The sequence below is a fragment of the Rhincodon typus genome, chromosome 27 (assembly GCF_021869965.1).
Source record: "Rhincodon typus isolate 14 chromosome 27, sRhiTyp1.1, whole genome shotgun sequence".
Classification (NCBI taxonomy): Eukaryota; Metazoa; Chordata; class Chondrichthyes; order Orectolobiformes; family Rhincodontidae; genus Rhincodon; species Rhincodon typus.
Window position 1 is genome coordinate 13,955,881 of NC_063358.1, and position 15,943 is coordinate 13,971,823.

Below are 15,943 nucleotides of genomic sequence, written 5' to 3' on the forward strand. Positions count from 1 at the left end.
TTAAAAGAGTAGAGGCAGCCTTACCCTATATCTAACTATGCTGTCCATGTCCTGGGAGTGTTTGATGGAGACATGCTGAGGGAACTTTACTCTGTATCTAACCCTGTGATTTTTCTGTCCTTGGAGAATCTTGTGTCTCTAGTGGCTGTATTTGATTGCCACTACCCTGCTGTTGTTTTTTGGTCAGCATCCTTCCAACTATCTTACTATTTCTCCTGTTGCTGCTTCTGTGCAATCCTGTGACCAGCCCCAATATTATCTTGGAAAAACTTACAAGATACATTAATACCTTTACATTTTACTTAAATATGCTCCACTGCTTGCATAAAATATAGATTTCTAGTCATGATGAACCAATGAATTTAGTGCTTAGAGTGCATGGATAAGTAATTAGGACTAAAGTTGGGCTGGAATTATAGAATTGAATTCTATATAAAACATACTTAAAAATTCCATATGAATGCCATTTTATCTGCAGTTTAACCTATTTATTCCTTGAATTTAAAATTTTACATTTACATAATTTCCAGCAGCAGCAGCAGAGTTGTAATCATGCAATCCTGGCCAGATCTGTAAGCATCTTGATAAGAGATCTGGTAACTTGGACAGAGAATCCTGCATTCACCTACACTGCTTGAGGACATAGAGAAAATCTTACAAGATCTATGCATCATGCCTCAATCCCCATTACACTCTCAGTAAAGCCAACTCTTTCTAAAGGTTCAATGCTCTGACTTGGCACACTGTCCCACTCTACATTCAGAATAATGCAGCGGAACCAGAATTTGAAGCAGGTGTTTTTGTTTGATCTTTCTGCATTTGGTTTAGATCAGTGAATTTATCCACTTAGATATTGGTGAACTTTAATAGTTTGGTTTCTTGTTGAAATGGCAGCTGTGACATTGAAGCAAATCGCAGAGTCATTGTGTAATAGCCTAAGGAGAGACGGAGTAACCAGCTAACTTTATTCACTGGCATTCCCTGTGATGAGAATCTGAGATCACAGTGCCAGTTGTGTTCAATCAATCGTATCTGGGATGCTTCAGTGTTTTTACTGTGGGCTATAATCAGACTGACTCAATTCAGTCGTTCTCACCTTAGTTTTCTTTTTTTCTCTCTGTATTGGTAGAAACAAATTGGAACAAAGACTGGAAACTCAGCACAGTTCCCTTTTGTCTGAGGAACTGAAGCACTGCACTGTATGCCAGAGTCCCTTAGGACAGTCTAAAAATCCATTGAACAATTGTACTGAAATCCAAGAAAATGGAAATACTGTTGATGTATAGCTGGTCGCAGCTGAAAGTGATTCAAGCTAATGGTTGCATGGAAGAGTGAGTGTGTTTTGGGATTGGGAGGAGAGCTTCAAAGGACCCTTTCTAACTCTGGTCAGGTCAGATTCTTTGAGTCTGATATGGATTCCGAGGAGACAATTGTTGGGTGTGAGAGAGCTAGAGACACGGCAGTTGTTGGTCTGTATGTAATTGTGAGTGTTTGTTCCCTAGGAGGATACTTGTGAGGATTTTGCAGTTTCATGCACGGCCTGATTGGATGTAAGAGGTTTCAGAGTGAGGCTGGTGCTGACAGCTGGTAAGCGTTCTCGCTCATTCAACATGCTCATTCTTCATTTTCATCACCCATGGACACTGCATGAGGAAATGCCAACAGTCCACAACCAGATAGTCTCTCATTAACCTGTTGCTATCCAGCCTTCAACATGCCAAGTCCTTGTGTGCTTCTTACATAAAGATTTTCCACTTGTCAAGATATGGAATGTCAGATTTGTATTTCTGAGGGCAATCAAAGCCCTGGCCTGCCATTAGCACAGAGCTGAGGGCCATTGATTTGAAAGTTGAAGTTTGCTGTAGAGAAGCTTTTTTGCAGGTAAAGGTGCAGACACTGATTAAACTGGGAATGTGTTCCCAAAACTATGACTCTATTTATCTGCAGGTGCTATTTGCAGCACATCTCTAGTTACTGTTTTCTAAATTCCCAATTTAAATTTTAATAATTTTTTTAACCTCTCAGTACAGTTGTCCCAGTTGGAGTGACAAGTGATACTTTATAATTGGCCTCAACAGAGAGGAAAGTTACAAGTTAGAGTTCCTAGTCCTGATCCAACAGCTCTCGCTGGAAGGTCAATGTGACTGAGGTTGGGCTACAACACTCAATAGTTGAATGTAACGTATTTGAACGTCCAGTGAGTGAGATGCTAATGAATAATTAGCAATAGTGAAATGAATATTAAAGTTATTCCATTCAGTAAAGGGAGAATCTTGAATGATGTAAACAAAACCAAAAAGTAGCTTTACAATTTGTTTTTGAGTGACTCAAAGTTATATCATTTACATTAAATTGCGTTGTGTATTCTGAGGAAGTTAATTATTTTTCAAGACTATGGTCCTAACTTGAGGATTGACACGCTGGACAACATGAGCCATTTTTTAAATTTAGTGAAAAACGCACTTGGGAGCTATGATGCTGTTACTCAAATGCCAATTATTATGAAAATAAGATAACAACATATTTGTCCTTTGAAACGATTTCAACCCCTCTAGTAATGCCACATTTTTTTTCAAATTAAATTCACATGCTAATTAGTTTTAAAATGTCTGTCAGCCTTAATCTGCATTGTACTATTGAATGTCACAAACTTGTTCCCTCCAATAAATTAAACTTTTTATAACAAAATCGTCCCAAAACAACACTGCAATAATTTACTTTATTGATGTATATGTCTGTCAGTGAGCAATGCACCCGATCAGCTAGCGGGTAATATGTAAGCTATAAATGTGAGGGCACGTGATGTCCTTTTGTTCAGCAAACCATGCAGTTGTCACTTACAACTTTTTCAATAGATTTTCATATTTTTGTTAAATATTTCATAAGTTCTGTTGTAACTCTGTTTAAAATATCCATTGCCAAGGAGGTTTTTAGATCTGATCTACCATTTTTAAAATAGACATTTCTTTTCTAAAAATCAATAGCGAAAAAAATAACGTACCCTTAATCAAGTTGAGGAGCTGCAGTTCAGTCCTTAGTGAGCTGCATGGCTGTAGAGCTGCACGTTGCCATCTCTCTAACTGGTACTATAGGCTCTACATTCAGAAATAATTTATTGTTCTACTATTTGTCCCTGATTTGGAAGTGTGCCTGTAAATACTTCATGGCCTGCATACACAGGTGTGCTTGTAAAACGTATGCAGTCCTACCAGAAATCTCCCTTAAATACAGTACAATTTACCTCAAGTGAATAAATAAAGCACTTCTGTACTGCAACAGTTCAGTGACCACTGGAAATGCGACATATAGTGAAATGGTCTACTAAATGTACATACACTGTGAACTGTCCTACTTCTCTGTCTGTAAATAGTGCATGATCGTACAGGAAGTATGTTTCTAAATAATGCATCGTCCTACAGGGGGTATATGTGAGTGTACCATCCTACAATCTTATATCTCTTATAGTGGCTTGCTGTACTGGTAATTGTGTTAAAAAACACAATGTCCTACTGTTGACATTTAACGTCCCAACGACCTATTTGTGAAAAGCAGGCTGAGAATGTGCAGTATCATAGTTCTCATTGTGGGTGACCTTGAGCATCTGAGGCTGGCAGATGGCTACTATTCAGGCAATAGCTTATGTTATTCATAGCCGATCTTTTCAGTTACGTGCTGATGTGAGTTGTGTTGTCTAAAATCCTAATTTATGACTGGGTAAACAATCCCTGATTGGCTGCCATGCACAGATCTAATCTGTAGTGAGACCAACCAAAGAACTTGGCAATGGAGTTGCGTCTAAGAACGATTCAGTTTCACATATATTGTTCGCAGCTGTGATGTGTATGTTCTGAAATAGTGAAGCTAATTTGATGTACCACTTCAGGTTTTATATTTCCAATGGTATTTCCAGGCTTTTAAAAACTTGCCTGCCCCTGCTCTTTGTCCCCTCCCGACAATGTAGTAAGGATGCTAATTGTCCAACAAAAGAAAGGCACATTAAAATCCTGAACACTTGGATACTTGTTTGAATAGTCCAGAGGCTGCCAACTTCATTTAAATGTAGATATTTAATAGCATGACTGACCCACCATTAGTTACAGGTACAGAGGAGGCTCGGACTTGGTCTGAAATACAAACATTAGATAGTTTATATTTGACTTCATTTCTACCTTTCTGGATTCTGAGCATTATTTGTGGCCCACAGTTTGGCCTGTCTGGTTCCCTTTTGATGTTGTATATTTAGAGGTTCATGCGAAGAGTGATTTTGTATTGCATTATGTTATGGCACAAACAGGCCATTAAGCCAACTAGGCCTGTGCTGATGTTCATATCCCATGTTTGCCGCCTCCTACTGCTTTCATCTCATTCCATTAACATGATATAAAGTATATTAAAAGAAACAGTACAATTCTAAAGGAGTTCAAAAGCAAAGAACCTTAGGATATATGTGCACAAGTTATTGAAGGTGGCAGGGAGGTTGAGAAAGTGATTAATAAAGCACATGGAATTCTGAGTTTTATGAACAGGCAAAAAGTCCAAACGTGAGCAAGTTATTATCAAATTGCATTAAACAGTGGTTCAGCCTCAACTGGAGTATTATCCAATTCTGAACAATAAGTTTTAGAAAAGATGTGAATGCATTAGAGGGAGTGCAGAAACAAACGTCATGAGAATGGTCCCAGAGATTAGGAGCTTTTTTTCATTTGGAGAGGTTGGAGAAACTTGGGACTGATTTCCTTGGGAAAGAGAAAATTAAGTGGAGAGTTGGATAATTATCTGAAGAGGGAACATTTTCAGGACCATGGTAAAAAGCAGGGGTGGTACTGAGTAAGTTGCTCTTGCAGAAGGCAGATGTGAACACAGCTGACAGGCTATGTCTGTACTGTAACCATTCAATGCTAACCTTTTCCTCTATCTTTTGTGTTTATCTCTCTTTAAATGAATCACAACTAGTTGCTCAAACTACTTAAGGTACAAAGTTCCACATTCTAGCCACTTTCTAGTGAAGATGTTTCTCCTGAATTTCATACATAATTTGTGCTACCTTATTTATGATTTCCAGTTCTGGTCTCCACAAAAGTAAAAACATCCGCCCTGTCAAAAACTTCCATTGTTTCAAAGACATATCAGATACCCCTCTCACAATAGAGCCATAACCTGTTAAGATCCTGTTACATTGTGAGATAGTGGGGAAGGTAGCCCTACTTAGGGTTAGATGTTTCCTTCCCTGTACCAGTTTAATGGAGAGAGTTCTTAATCAAAACAATGCCGTCACTCTCAATTCCCTTGTGTGTACTACAATTGAATGTGACATTTACCAGTGCCTTTATATGTGCATCTTGCTGTTATTCATGCTGTTTGTAGCATCTGCCAAGAATGATATAAATATGAGCTGGTACTGTATCCCCTGGAAAGCACCATACAGAAACATTGTTCTTTGAGCACACCTATGTTTAAGTTGCATGGCATACTTATCTTGCAGGTGAAAGTGGCAATGAAGCAAACAAATAATAAGATAGGATAAGGTATTCCTCACTTGCCTCAATTTAGTATTGGGCTGATTTGCAGTTGAGATGCAGACTGCTATTATGGTATAGGTTACTGGGTTCTGAGATTGTGGCTCAGTGTTACTCTGCCAGATGTGAATGGTGATAGCCTGAGGAACACTGAAGCCATAATTCTGTCTCAACCTGACTCCTTGAGAATTGGCAGTATGCAAGGCCTTATAGACATCTCTATTCTGTTCCTGTAGGTGAGGATTATGTCCAGTGACTCCCAAAGGCTCAAATGTGACACAATTGCTTTTTTTAATCAGATAATTACACAGTGAAAAATACTTCTGACAAATCTTCTATTTCCCCTTCATTTACATCTCCTCTTTTTTTTGTTTTCCTCCTCTGCTCTTCACCGTCTTCCTTTTTCTTCGCCCACTCCATTTCTCCTAGTCTGTCCCTACTCCTCCTCTGCAAATGTTGACTCTAGTCCCCTGTCCTCTCTTCCACATCACCTCCCTTGAAGATACTAATCTCACTTTCCTTTTCGTGAACACTTGTTCACTCTTTTTCCCCTCTTTACCCTTGTGTTGTCATCCCCTGCAGGATTTAACGCATTGCCCTGTCTCCTTGCCTTTTCTGTTCCTTGCATGATAGTTCCACTGGTCCTTCAGCCTTGGCTATTTTTGAGTTGCAATCCAATGCTGCTAATTTACGAGAGCACGGAGTTCACAGCTGATTGTTTTGTTAGCTTTCCACCAAACCTGTTCAAACTTGGTTTTGCTGGGGTTCATCCTTTTTGCCATCTGCGCGACATATTGGGTGGTATTGACAATGCCATGATTTGATTCTGCATCAGAATTGACATGGCTGAGCTATGAACTGGTGAAGCTGTATGAGTAATGAGCTGTTTTAAAAAAAGTGCAAAATTCTTCAGATGCTAAAAATCTGCAATAAAAATAGAATGTGCTGGAAATGCTCAGCAAATCAGGCAGCATCTGTGGAACGAAAAACAAATGACATTTCAGGTTGATGACCTTTGATTAGAAACTGACTGCAGGTCATTGATCTGAAAGTTAATGCTGTTTCTCTCTCCACAGGTGCTACCTGACCTGCTGAGTATTTCCAGATTTTCTGCCTTTATTTGAATCATGAGCTGACTTTGTATGAATACTTTATCTCCCCAGGTCACCAGCTCCTGGAGCTGGATGGTTATTTGATCCTAGGCCTGTGTCAGTAATCCATCTGCCTTGGGTTTCTGAGATGAGGTGACTGAAACCTGAGCCCCTCAAAATGTTAAGGTTGAAATTAGGAACTGACTCATCTAACAAATTTTATCCATTTTCAAATGACCCACGACTTCAGTGGTTTCAGGAGAGGAGTTGCAGATTTCCACTACCCTTTGTGTGAACAAGTGCTTCATCACATTACCTCTGAATGACCTAACACTAATATTAAGGTTGCAGATGATAAGTCAGCTGTCCCATTGCCTTTAGGAACAAACAATTTATTTCTGTCAAAGAATCAAAAGATCTCCTCTGAAGAAGGGTCATATTAACTCAACACTGACTCTGTATCCCTCATCACAGATGCTGCCAGACTTGCTGATTTCCAGCACTTTGGTTTTAAGAAACATCATTAGAATTTTGGATTCTAAGAACTTTTTCCTCCGTCTTTAGTAGTTGTGGGTCAGTTTAACGTACACTAGTAAAACTCTCAGACGTGGAATGTGCACACTCATTTGGGTTTTGTTGTGTTGCCAGCTGCAGTGAGCAGTTTAATCATTAAGGACGTGACTGGAGCCATTAACTTTGATCTGAATCCATGTATTCTAATACCAAGGACATTTGAAGGAACTTTCTGTGGGACAGTTATGTAATCTACAGGTTATTAATGTAGATTTTGCAAAATTGAAATTATTTAAAGGTTGTTCCTAAATCGGGCCCAATTGTGCATTTCAGAAGTCTTTTTATCACTTTTTGCTACAGGAACCCTGAATCAGGCTACTGTGTCACAGCTCTTCCGCATCAGTACTCAGCATACTTCTAATTGACTGGTTTAAGTTGATCCCTGTGGATTGTAACAGATCTCTCTGTTTCTTCCTCCTTGGTGCGGTGTCTGCTGGTGCAGGAAGCATTGGGGGTGGGTTAGCTGTGTCATATCCAGGACTGTAAATAGTGATAATGGAACTTCTGGCCCTGTGCTAACTTTGCGTAATTTTGCTCTTCATTTCAATAGTTTTGCTTTATTGAGACAACTGAACCATTATAGAAATATATAATTGTTATGTTTAAATATTTAAGTAAGTTTTGAGCTGAAACCTAGCCCACTGTCCCATTTTGGAATTGAATTCTGTTGATGACCATATTCTGTTTTTGGAGCATCTTTTGAAACATCACCCATGTAAAAATATTTTTTGAATGTTACTAAAAGCCTTTCTTCTTTTTTCCCCCCCTCTGTGTCTCTCTCTCTTTCTCCTTTCCAATCCTTTTTAAACCCTTTGCTCCATCCTCTATTCCTTTAGTTTGGCCAGGGCCCTTGTGGTCAAGGTGTTAATTTTTTTTTCCAGAGTACACCCACATCCTTTTTCCAATCAGGTTTGTGTGTCCTGAATAAAACTGTGCCAGGGAAGGCAGCTGTGGTGTGTGCCACCGCGACCCCTGGCCGCATCAAGCCTTCACATCCACAAGAAAAAACAGTGCAGCTGAAGTTTCAAGCTTCAAGGACAGGCTCTTCCCCCAGTGCATGAGCCATCCCAGATGAAACCATCGGGACAACTGCAGATCTTCGAAATGGCTAAATGTGAGCTATTAGAGAGACCGCATGACACTTGGCTCTGTTCGCACAGAAAGCTATTTTGTTATTGCTGCTTTGCATTGGAGTATTGAGAGACATGAGCAGTGCAGGCTGCTGTCTAATCTATAGTATTTTCATCTTGGTGACTTGAATTTATGTAGAAAGGATTTGCAAATGTTCTGAAATTCCAGATGTTTGAACATACTGAATCTTTAGAACTGCTGTCGAAAAGACTGAATATCTATGGATGTGAATGGGGCAGATAGGCTTTATGCCATTTAACTTGATGAAAACCTGGAATTTTGGTACAAATGCTGAATGGCTTGATAATTGAGTGTTTTTAGATCACGTGACTTGGATCAAATCATACTGACGTATTAGCTGGGTAAAAACTTGTTTATAGCATCATGAGTAGCTAAGAAACAAATTAGTCAATTATTCATCTTGATTGGATGCCAAAACTGCAGTTGAGTATGTCACACTTGAAGCAAGGACAATCGTCATTCCTTCCACTGGGTTGAATCATTTTATGTATCTTTATAATAAAATATCAATTACTGTCCACGCTCTGGAGAACTAACGCTAAATGCTACTGCAATATAAGCACAATATCACAGCCGGGAAGTGATGTCAAGTATCAGATAGGATACCGGGTGTGCCACACCAACTCTTCGTTGTAGCTGTTCAGAGGTCATTTTAATCTGGATCCAAATCAAATTAAAGAGGGATCCAGGAATCAGTACGTACTTCATAACATTTATACTGCATATGACTGAATGTGTGCTTGATCCACAAGCGATACAGATTTAATAATTCAGGATGTTATTCACCAAAGTATGAGGGAGTTAAGAAATGTGTTTTGGATCACTTGAATTAGAATTTGCAGCACTTACTATCTAAATTACTTAGCTGAATAAAATCCACCTTTTCTGGACTTGTATATTAAAGGTGTTTGTGTTCAATCAGCAAGACTTTGAGGTAATGTGTCTGTAATTGTACAACACCAGTCATTGCTGCTCAAATGTGTCTGAAAGTGAGGTGATATTTAATTGACTCCGCACTCTGGATAGACAAAGCTTACTCAATATCTGCAACTCAAATATCCTTTGGGCCCAGTGATGATTCTGTCAAACTACCCCAGCACTTTGAAACACAGTTTATTGTCTGATGTTCAGAGCTGATTGAACTGACAACTAAACTAATAAAGCGGTTGGAATGAATGTAATAAATGGCCAGCTTCAGTGAAGAAGCTGCACTCAGGAGGACGATTCATTGAGAATGAAATTTTGGTCACCTGATTTCAAGTGACTTTATCTATAATCTAAACTACTAAGCAATACTGGCGCCTCTGTAATGTGCATTGCTTCAGGTGATATGAAGTGCCTTGTGCAACTGCTTTGTATTTATTCTAAAATGCACCAGTTTACCATTGAACATAGTTATCTTGTATTCAATTCAATAAATATAGATGCACTTCATGCTATGCATCTGCAGTGGGTTATTTTGTGTGTGTGTGTGTCAATTGCCACTTTCTATTACACAGGTTTTTTAGCAAAGCTCTTGACCTCTCAGTGGATTGATATAGGAATGGTTATTTGCCAGTATTTTCTCCGGTTTTGCATTTGATGAGAATTGCAGTCTGGATGATGCTGTTGGTGCCTCAAATATTCATCTTCAGAATTTGATTGTGAATCTATCCCAAATTATAATGAGAAGAAAAAAGTTTGCTTTTGTCTCTATCTCTTCTGTCCTCCTTTGGTCTTGTGCTCCCATGATACAAATCTGAAGTAGTCTGAGTTCTGATCTTCGAGAATATGAATCCCTAGACTGTTTCATGCAGGACAGAGGATAGCCAGTGTGGAAAATGGCCAAATTTTACACCTGTACAGTTCTTGACCCAGATTGGGGTTAAGGTAGGTTATTAGAATACAGAAAAAGTTTCACTCTTCATCTGATCCCATAATTTACTAATTTTAGAACTGTTTAATGGGACATCTGAAACACTAGTGAGTGTTTGATGGGACAGTAGTGTGTGTGTTTATTGGGGCAATGTGGGGGAATGTTTGGGACATCTCGTTCTCTAAAATGAGCTCAAAAATACAAAATTATGAATTAAGTACCAGAGCTGTTTTGAATAGCAAAAATCCTTAATCTACTATATTCAAGTTCTGGAAAATAATGTCCTGGAGTAAGTTACCTGTCAGTTTGAACTACCTGTTCATTTTCAATGGACAACTTCAAGATACTAAGGAACCTGATGGGAATAACACATGACGAGACAATATGAAATGCAGCCAAGTAAGATACTTCTGGATGTGGGATTCACTGCCTTTGACAGGAACTCTAACTTTTCAATTAGTCTTTTTTTTACAAAAAACATTTTTTTGACTTCCACCTTCCTGTCTCCATATTTCTTTGTTTTGCTTCATACGTATAGTACATCCAGCGAGACCATGCTCTGCTGTTAACAACAGATTTCAATCTGTATTACTTGCCCTAACTGCAATGAATGCTGAATTGTTATTTTGGTGTTTTGGTACAAATGTGTTAGGCTGCAGTCCTGATGATTATAGAAGGTAAATGAAAGGAAACACATGTTCCTACCCACTTGAAGTCAATAATTCTCATTTGAAGTGGCTTATTATAATGTTACGTTTCTATTTACTTCAACCTTTAATTTTATGTTGGGTCAAATTGTGTTTTTAAGGCTGTAAACTGTCGGATATTAAATTGATGTTAAACCGTTCTGAGACAGTTTTGAATTTTCTAGAGATATTAGGATGTTCTCAGCTGCTTGTTTGTAAATGTTTGTATGGTTTGTATCTTCTAGAATAATAAGTTAGTCTGTTAAAAAGGTTTTCTTTCCTCTTTGCTGTTTTTGTGCGTTTTCCTGTCTCATTTTCCACCAGTTCAAGAATGAATTGGGAACCTAGACAGAAACTGTAGACTGGACTGAGTTTGAGTTGGCCAGAGGAAGTGAAATATTCTATATCAACAGTAACATGTATCTATATGGTGACTTTGATTCCTTTATAGATACATCAGTAGTGTCAGAGGACTGGAGGACTGCAAAGAAGAGGAGAGAGAAACTCAGCAATGATTGGCCAATCAGCCTAATGTTAGCAGTAAGGCTTCCTCATGCGTGCTATCAAACAAGGTTTGCCACTGAGCCACACAATATATGGTAGATGGCCAAGAGCATGCTCAATGAGATAGATTTTACGGTGTGCCTTAAAGGAGAGGTGATGAGATTGAGAGAGCAATTTATTTCTCAGTGCCACACATCAACAATACATATACTTTTGAGGGAGTCCATCACAACTTGCAAGAATGACATTCTGGTTTAGAGTGTTTAAATTCTGAGAATAGCTTTCATCAGTTGGCTTGTATTCCTTTGACTGTGATAGATATTGGCATGTTTTGATCAAAGTATTAAAATGTTTTCATAGGGTATACAGAGAGAAACTATTTGCTCTGGTGGAGAAGTCCAGAACCAAGGACAAGGATCTTAAAATTAGGGTTAGGTCATTCATGAGTGCAGTTAAGGAAGTATTTCTTACAAGTGCCTGGCTAATGTGCTCTGGGGATTGATTGCAAGTTTTCAATACTGAGTGGCACCATTGAAAATGATGGGGAGATGGGAGATCTTCCTCTTCATGGAAATGGTAATTGCTGTTATATAGCACAAATAATATCTTTCCCAAGTCTGGATGTTATTCTCGGTCTTTATTCAGCTGATTTGACCTTTAATTCTTGAAGAATCTGGGTATTGCTAGCAAGGCCAATATTTGTTGTCTATCCCTAATTGCTCTTGAACTGATTGGCTCTTTGACTCAATTGTCGTCTGAAATGGCTAATCATGTTGCCGTGGATCTGAAGGCCAGGCCAGGTAAGGATGGCAGATTTCATTCCTAAATGAAAGTGGTGAAATAAATGCATTTTTATGGTAGCAGAAAGTGGTTACATAGCCGCTCTTAGACAAGTATTTAATTCTATTTATTGAATTCAGATTTCACCATTTTCCATGTCAGGATTTTGCCATGTCCACAGAACATTAGCTTTGGTTTCTAGACTACCATTCATGTAACATTGCCAGTATGCAGTATTGGAGCAAAAACAACAGAGTGCTGAAATATCCCATGTACAATAGGACGTTGTTAATAAGCAGCTAAAGATGAATGGGCTGTACGTGCTTCCCCAAGGAATTTGTGCAGTGATGTTCAGCCACTGACAACTGTGATTGCATTCTCTTGTGTCAATCATTGAAGGATTTTCTACTTAGTGCCATAGACCTTGTGTATATCTAGGCATATAAGTGTCATGTTCAGTTGCTCATGTTCATGTCTGAATTAAGATCTGAAGCTGAATGCTCCCTGATGCTCCAAACCAAGTGTCGCTTAATGATGACTGTGAGGGTATTGAGATGACAGTAATTTGCATGTTTTAATACTTTCATCTTTTACAACAAGCTGAGACAATATCACCTCTTGTAACCTAATTCCTCAGTCATTTTATCACAACTAAATTGTCAATTGTTTTTGAGTTGGACGATTTTATTTCAACTGGTAGAATTCAATAAAACCACTCTACAGAACCAAGATATATTAGCATTTTGTCTCTGAAGTCTGACTAAATTAATTGTATGCTGCTGTCTCTGCTCTTCAGAGGCGCATTGGAGGGAGTGTTGAGAGCTACAGTGCATTTCCCTGTTGAGATCAAGCTTGCACATTACATTTTGATTTTTTTTTTTACTCCACAGCATGGATTATTGTAAGATCTAAGATTTTAGAATGTTGAACCTTGTATAAAGCTTTTTTAAAAAATGCTTTGAAAGTAAAAACATTACTTCACTGTGGCCCATGCAATCCCAAAGTATTGCCCTTTCTGTAATAAAAACAGGAAATGCTGGATAAAAGCATCAGTGGAGAGAGAAACTGAGTTAGTGTCAAATCTAACATGACTCTTCTTCAGAACTCAAAGGAGCTAGAAAATGGTTTTTATGCTGCTGACAGAGGGGAAGAGTGCCCAGAGCAAAAGACAGTGTGCATCAGAGTAATAAAGGAGAGATAGAGATGTAAAGTTGGTGTAAAAAGGAGGAGGAGTTCATACTACTGACAGTAAAACCAACAAGACATGGTGGGTAGGGCAGATTTGTAATTAAGGTGGAAGACAAACATAATGCATTGAAATTGTTGAACTCTGAATTCCAGAGGTTGTAAAGTGCCTAAGTGGAAAACTAGGTCTTGTACGTCCAGCTTGTGTTGAGCTTTGTTGAGACACTGTTGAGTTCACGATCAAGTATTAGCATGGGAGCAAGGTGGTTTAGTAAAAATGCCAGGCAACTGGAAGGTCATGATCATTCCTATGGATGGAGCAGAGATGTTCTGCGAAGCAGTCATCCAGTCAATGCTTAATCTTGCTAACGTAAAGAAAATTGCACTGTGAACAGCAAATAGACTGGAATGAAAGAACTTCTAGTGAAAAGCTGCATCATGTGCAAGGGTTATTTGGGTTTTTGGACAGTGGGAAGGGACGAGGTGAAAGTGTAAGTCCTACACCTTCTGCCAATGCACGGGGCGGGGAAGGTCTGAGTTAAGGAAGCCTTAGAATAGACCAGGGTGTCGTGGGGGGAATGGTCCTTGTAGAATATTGACAGTAGATGGGAAGTGAATATGTGTTCACTGGTGGTATCCTGCCGCAAGTCGCAGCCCCATTTCAGCTGAACCTTGTTTCTGCCCTGTGGACCCACAGCACAGTGGACCTACTTTCTACTTGTCACACTTATTTAACATTTCTATCTCTCTTTTATTACAACTAGTCTTTTGCTCTGGGCACCCTCACCATCTGTTCCATGATCCTCCTGTCCCTCTGTCAACAGCATAAAAAACATTATTTTCCAGCTCCTTTCAGCTTTGAAGAAGCCATATCGGACTTGAAATGTTAACTCTGTTTCTTGTTCCACATATGCTGCCAGATAAGTTGGGTTTCCACAGCATTTTCTGCTTTTTAATTAAAATTTCCAGCATCCAGTGTTTTGCTTTTATGTTGTCTTTGCAATATTAATTTCTGATACAGTTGCATCCTTACGGAGCTAAGCATTGCCCTAAATCCATTGTTTGTTTAGTGGATTTAATGGACTTCCAAACCACATGGCCAAACTTTGAAATGACAGGAAGCACATTACCTAGCATTAACAGATAAAAGCCTACAATCTTTTGTCATTGTAAATAAAGGCATTTTTATTCATTCATGAAATGTGGGCACCACTAGCTGGGTCAGCGCTTTATTGCCCATTCTTAGTTGCCCTTGAGAAAGTGATGATTAGCTGTGAAAATGTGATACCAACCACTCGATCTTCAATGGATCAATAAAATATCATAGAAACATATTTGATAGTATAAGGTAGGGGTGGCGGTTAGATAGACCTTAGGATTAGGGTAAAAGTTTGGCACAACATCGTGGGCTGAAGGGCCTGTGCTGTGCTGTACTGTTCTATGTTTTGTATTTGGATGTAATGTCAGAGTCTCTACAGAGTGTGGTCTAAGCTGTAGCTCAGAGGATGGCACTTGCGTGTGTTCAAGTCCTACACTAGAGTTCAAGTAAAATGTTGGCTGATATTCCAATATAGTGCTGTGTGTGTATCTATTTTCAGGTGAAGATAAAAGATCCCTTGGCACAATTTGCAGAAAGCAAGGAAGCATTCTCCAATGACTTGGCCAATATTTATCATTCAGCCAAAGTCTCACAATTTACTGGTCATTATCACTTATGGGATCATGTGTTCAAATTGGATGTTGCCTTTTCTACAGGAAAACTGTAGCTATTAAATTACATTGCATAGGCTCAACAGCCATATTTGTGGTACAACAGGATTGTCCTTTGAAGAGAGCAAATCTGAGCCTGAAGAATGAGAAGATCTCACTGAAATCTGCAAACTACATTACTGCATCTATTCTATGTCCTTAAGTTGCTTCCACTGTTTAGGAAGTCTGGAACTGGAAGCACTTTTTTTTTTTAAAAAAAAGGAATGCCACTTCAGCCACATGAGATTTTTTTAAAATTCAGGGTTGTAAACCTTTAATTCTCTACCCCAGAGAATGTGGAAACTTGTTCTTTTAGGATATTTCAAGTGGAGTTTGGTTTTTTTTTTTTTGGATTATCGATGGCACAAAATTGTGGGGATAAGTGTTTGATCAGCCAAGATATTACTAACTGGTGGAGCAATCTCAATGGGCTGAATGGCCTTTCTGATGCATTTGTTGAATTGAGATTAAACAGTTCCAGTTGAAGGGTATAATGGGCCAAGCAGTCTTAGGGCTTTAATAGCTATACTTTGCACCCATCTGCAAGATCATAAATACTGAGTAATTACAGAATTTTTTTACAACCTAGCTAATTTTGACTGTTGCATTATTGTAAAGCTGGTTAATAGGACAGATGTTCTGAACTCTACTGCACAGATTATTCCTTACTCTCTATGTCTTTAACAAGCAATGGATGATATCTGTGAAGGAGATCGTGAAAATAATTCATTGCAACAGTTCCTTTTTTAATGACACAATTCAGTGTTTCTCTATTTTGGTCTGAAAGATGTTTGGCTGTCAGCAACTTCTCATATTCAGTTTCATTGAGAATGTCCTTTGTTTTCAGTTCCT

The 15,943-nt window shown here is 38.7% G+C and overlaps 1 protein-coding gene across 5 annotated transcripts in view; it reads left to right on the forward strand.

Annotated features, from left to right (window-relative positions):
• Positions 1-15,943, forward strand: part of zdhhc18a (zinc finger DHHC-type palmitoyltransferase 18a) — a 101,992-nt gene that overhangs the window by 28,289 nt on the left and 57,760 nt on the right. For 2 of the 5 annotated variants that reach the window (XM_020536338.2, XM_048613005.1), the window contains one exon: positions 8,017-9,780. The exons of 1 other annotated variant lie outside the window; for it this stretch is intronic. In XM_020536338.2, the coding sequence (XP_020391927.1) occupies positions 8,017-8,241 (225 nt within the window). In that variant the 3' untranslated portion in view covers positions 8,242-9,780. 2 more of the 5 variants (XM_020536343.2, XM_048613006.1) reach the window with 2 other exon arrangements.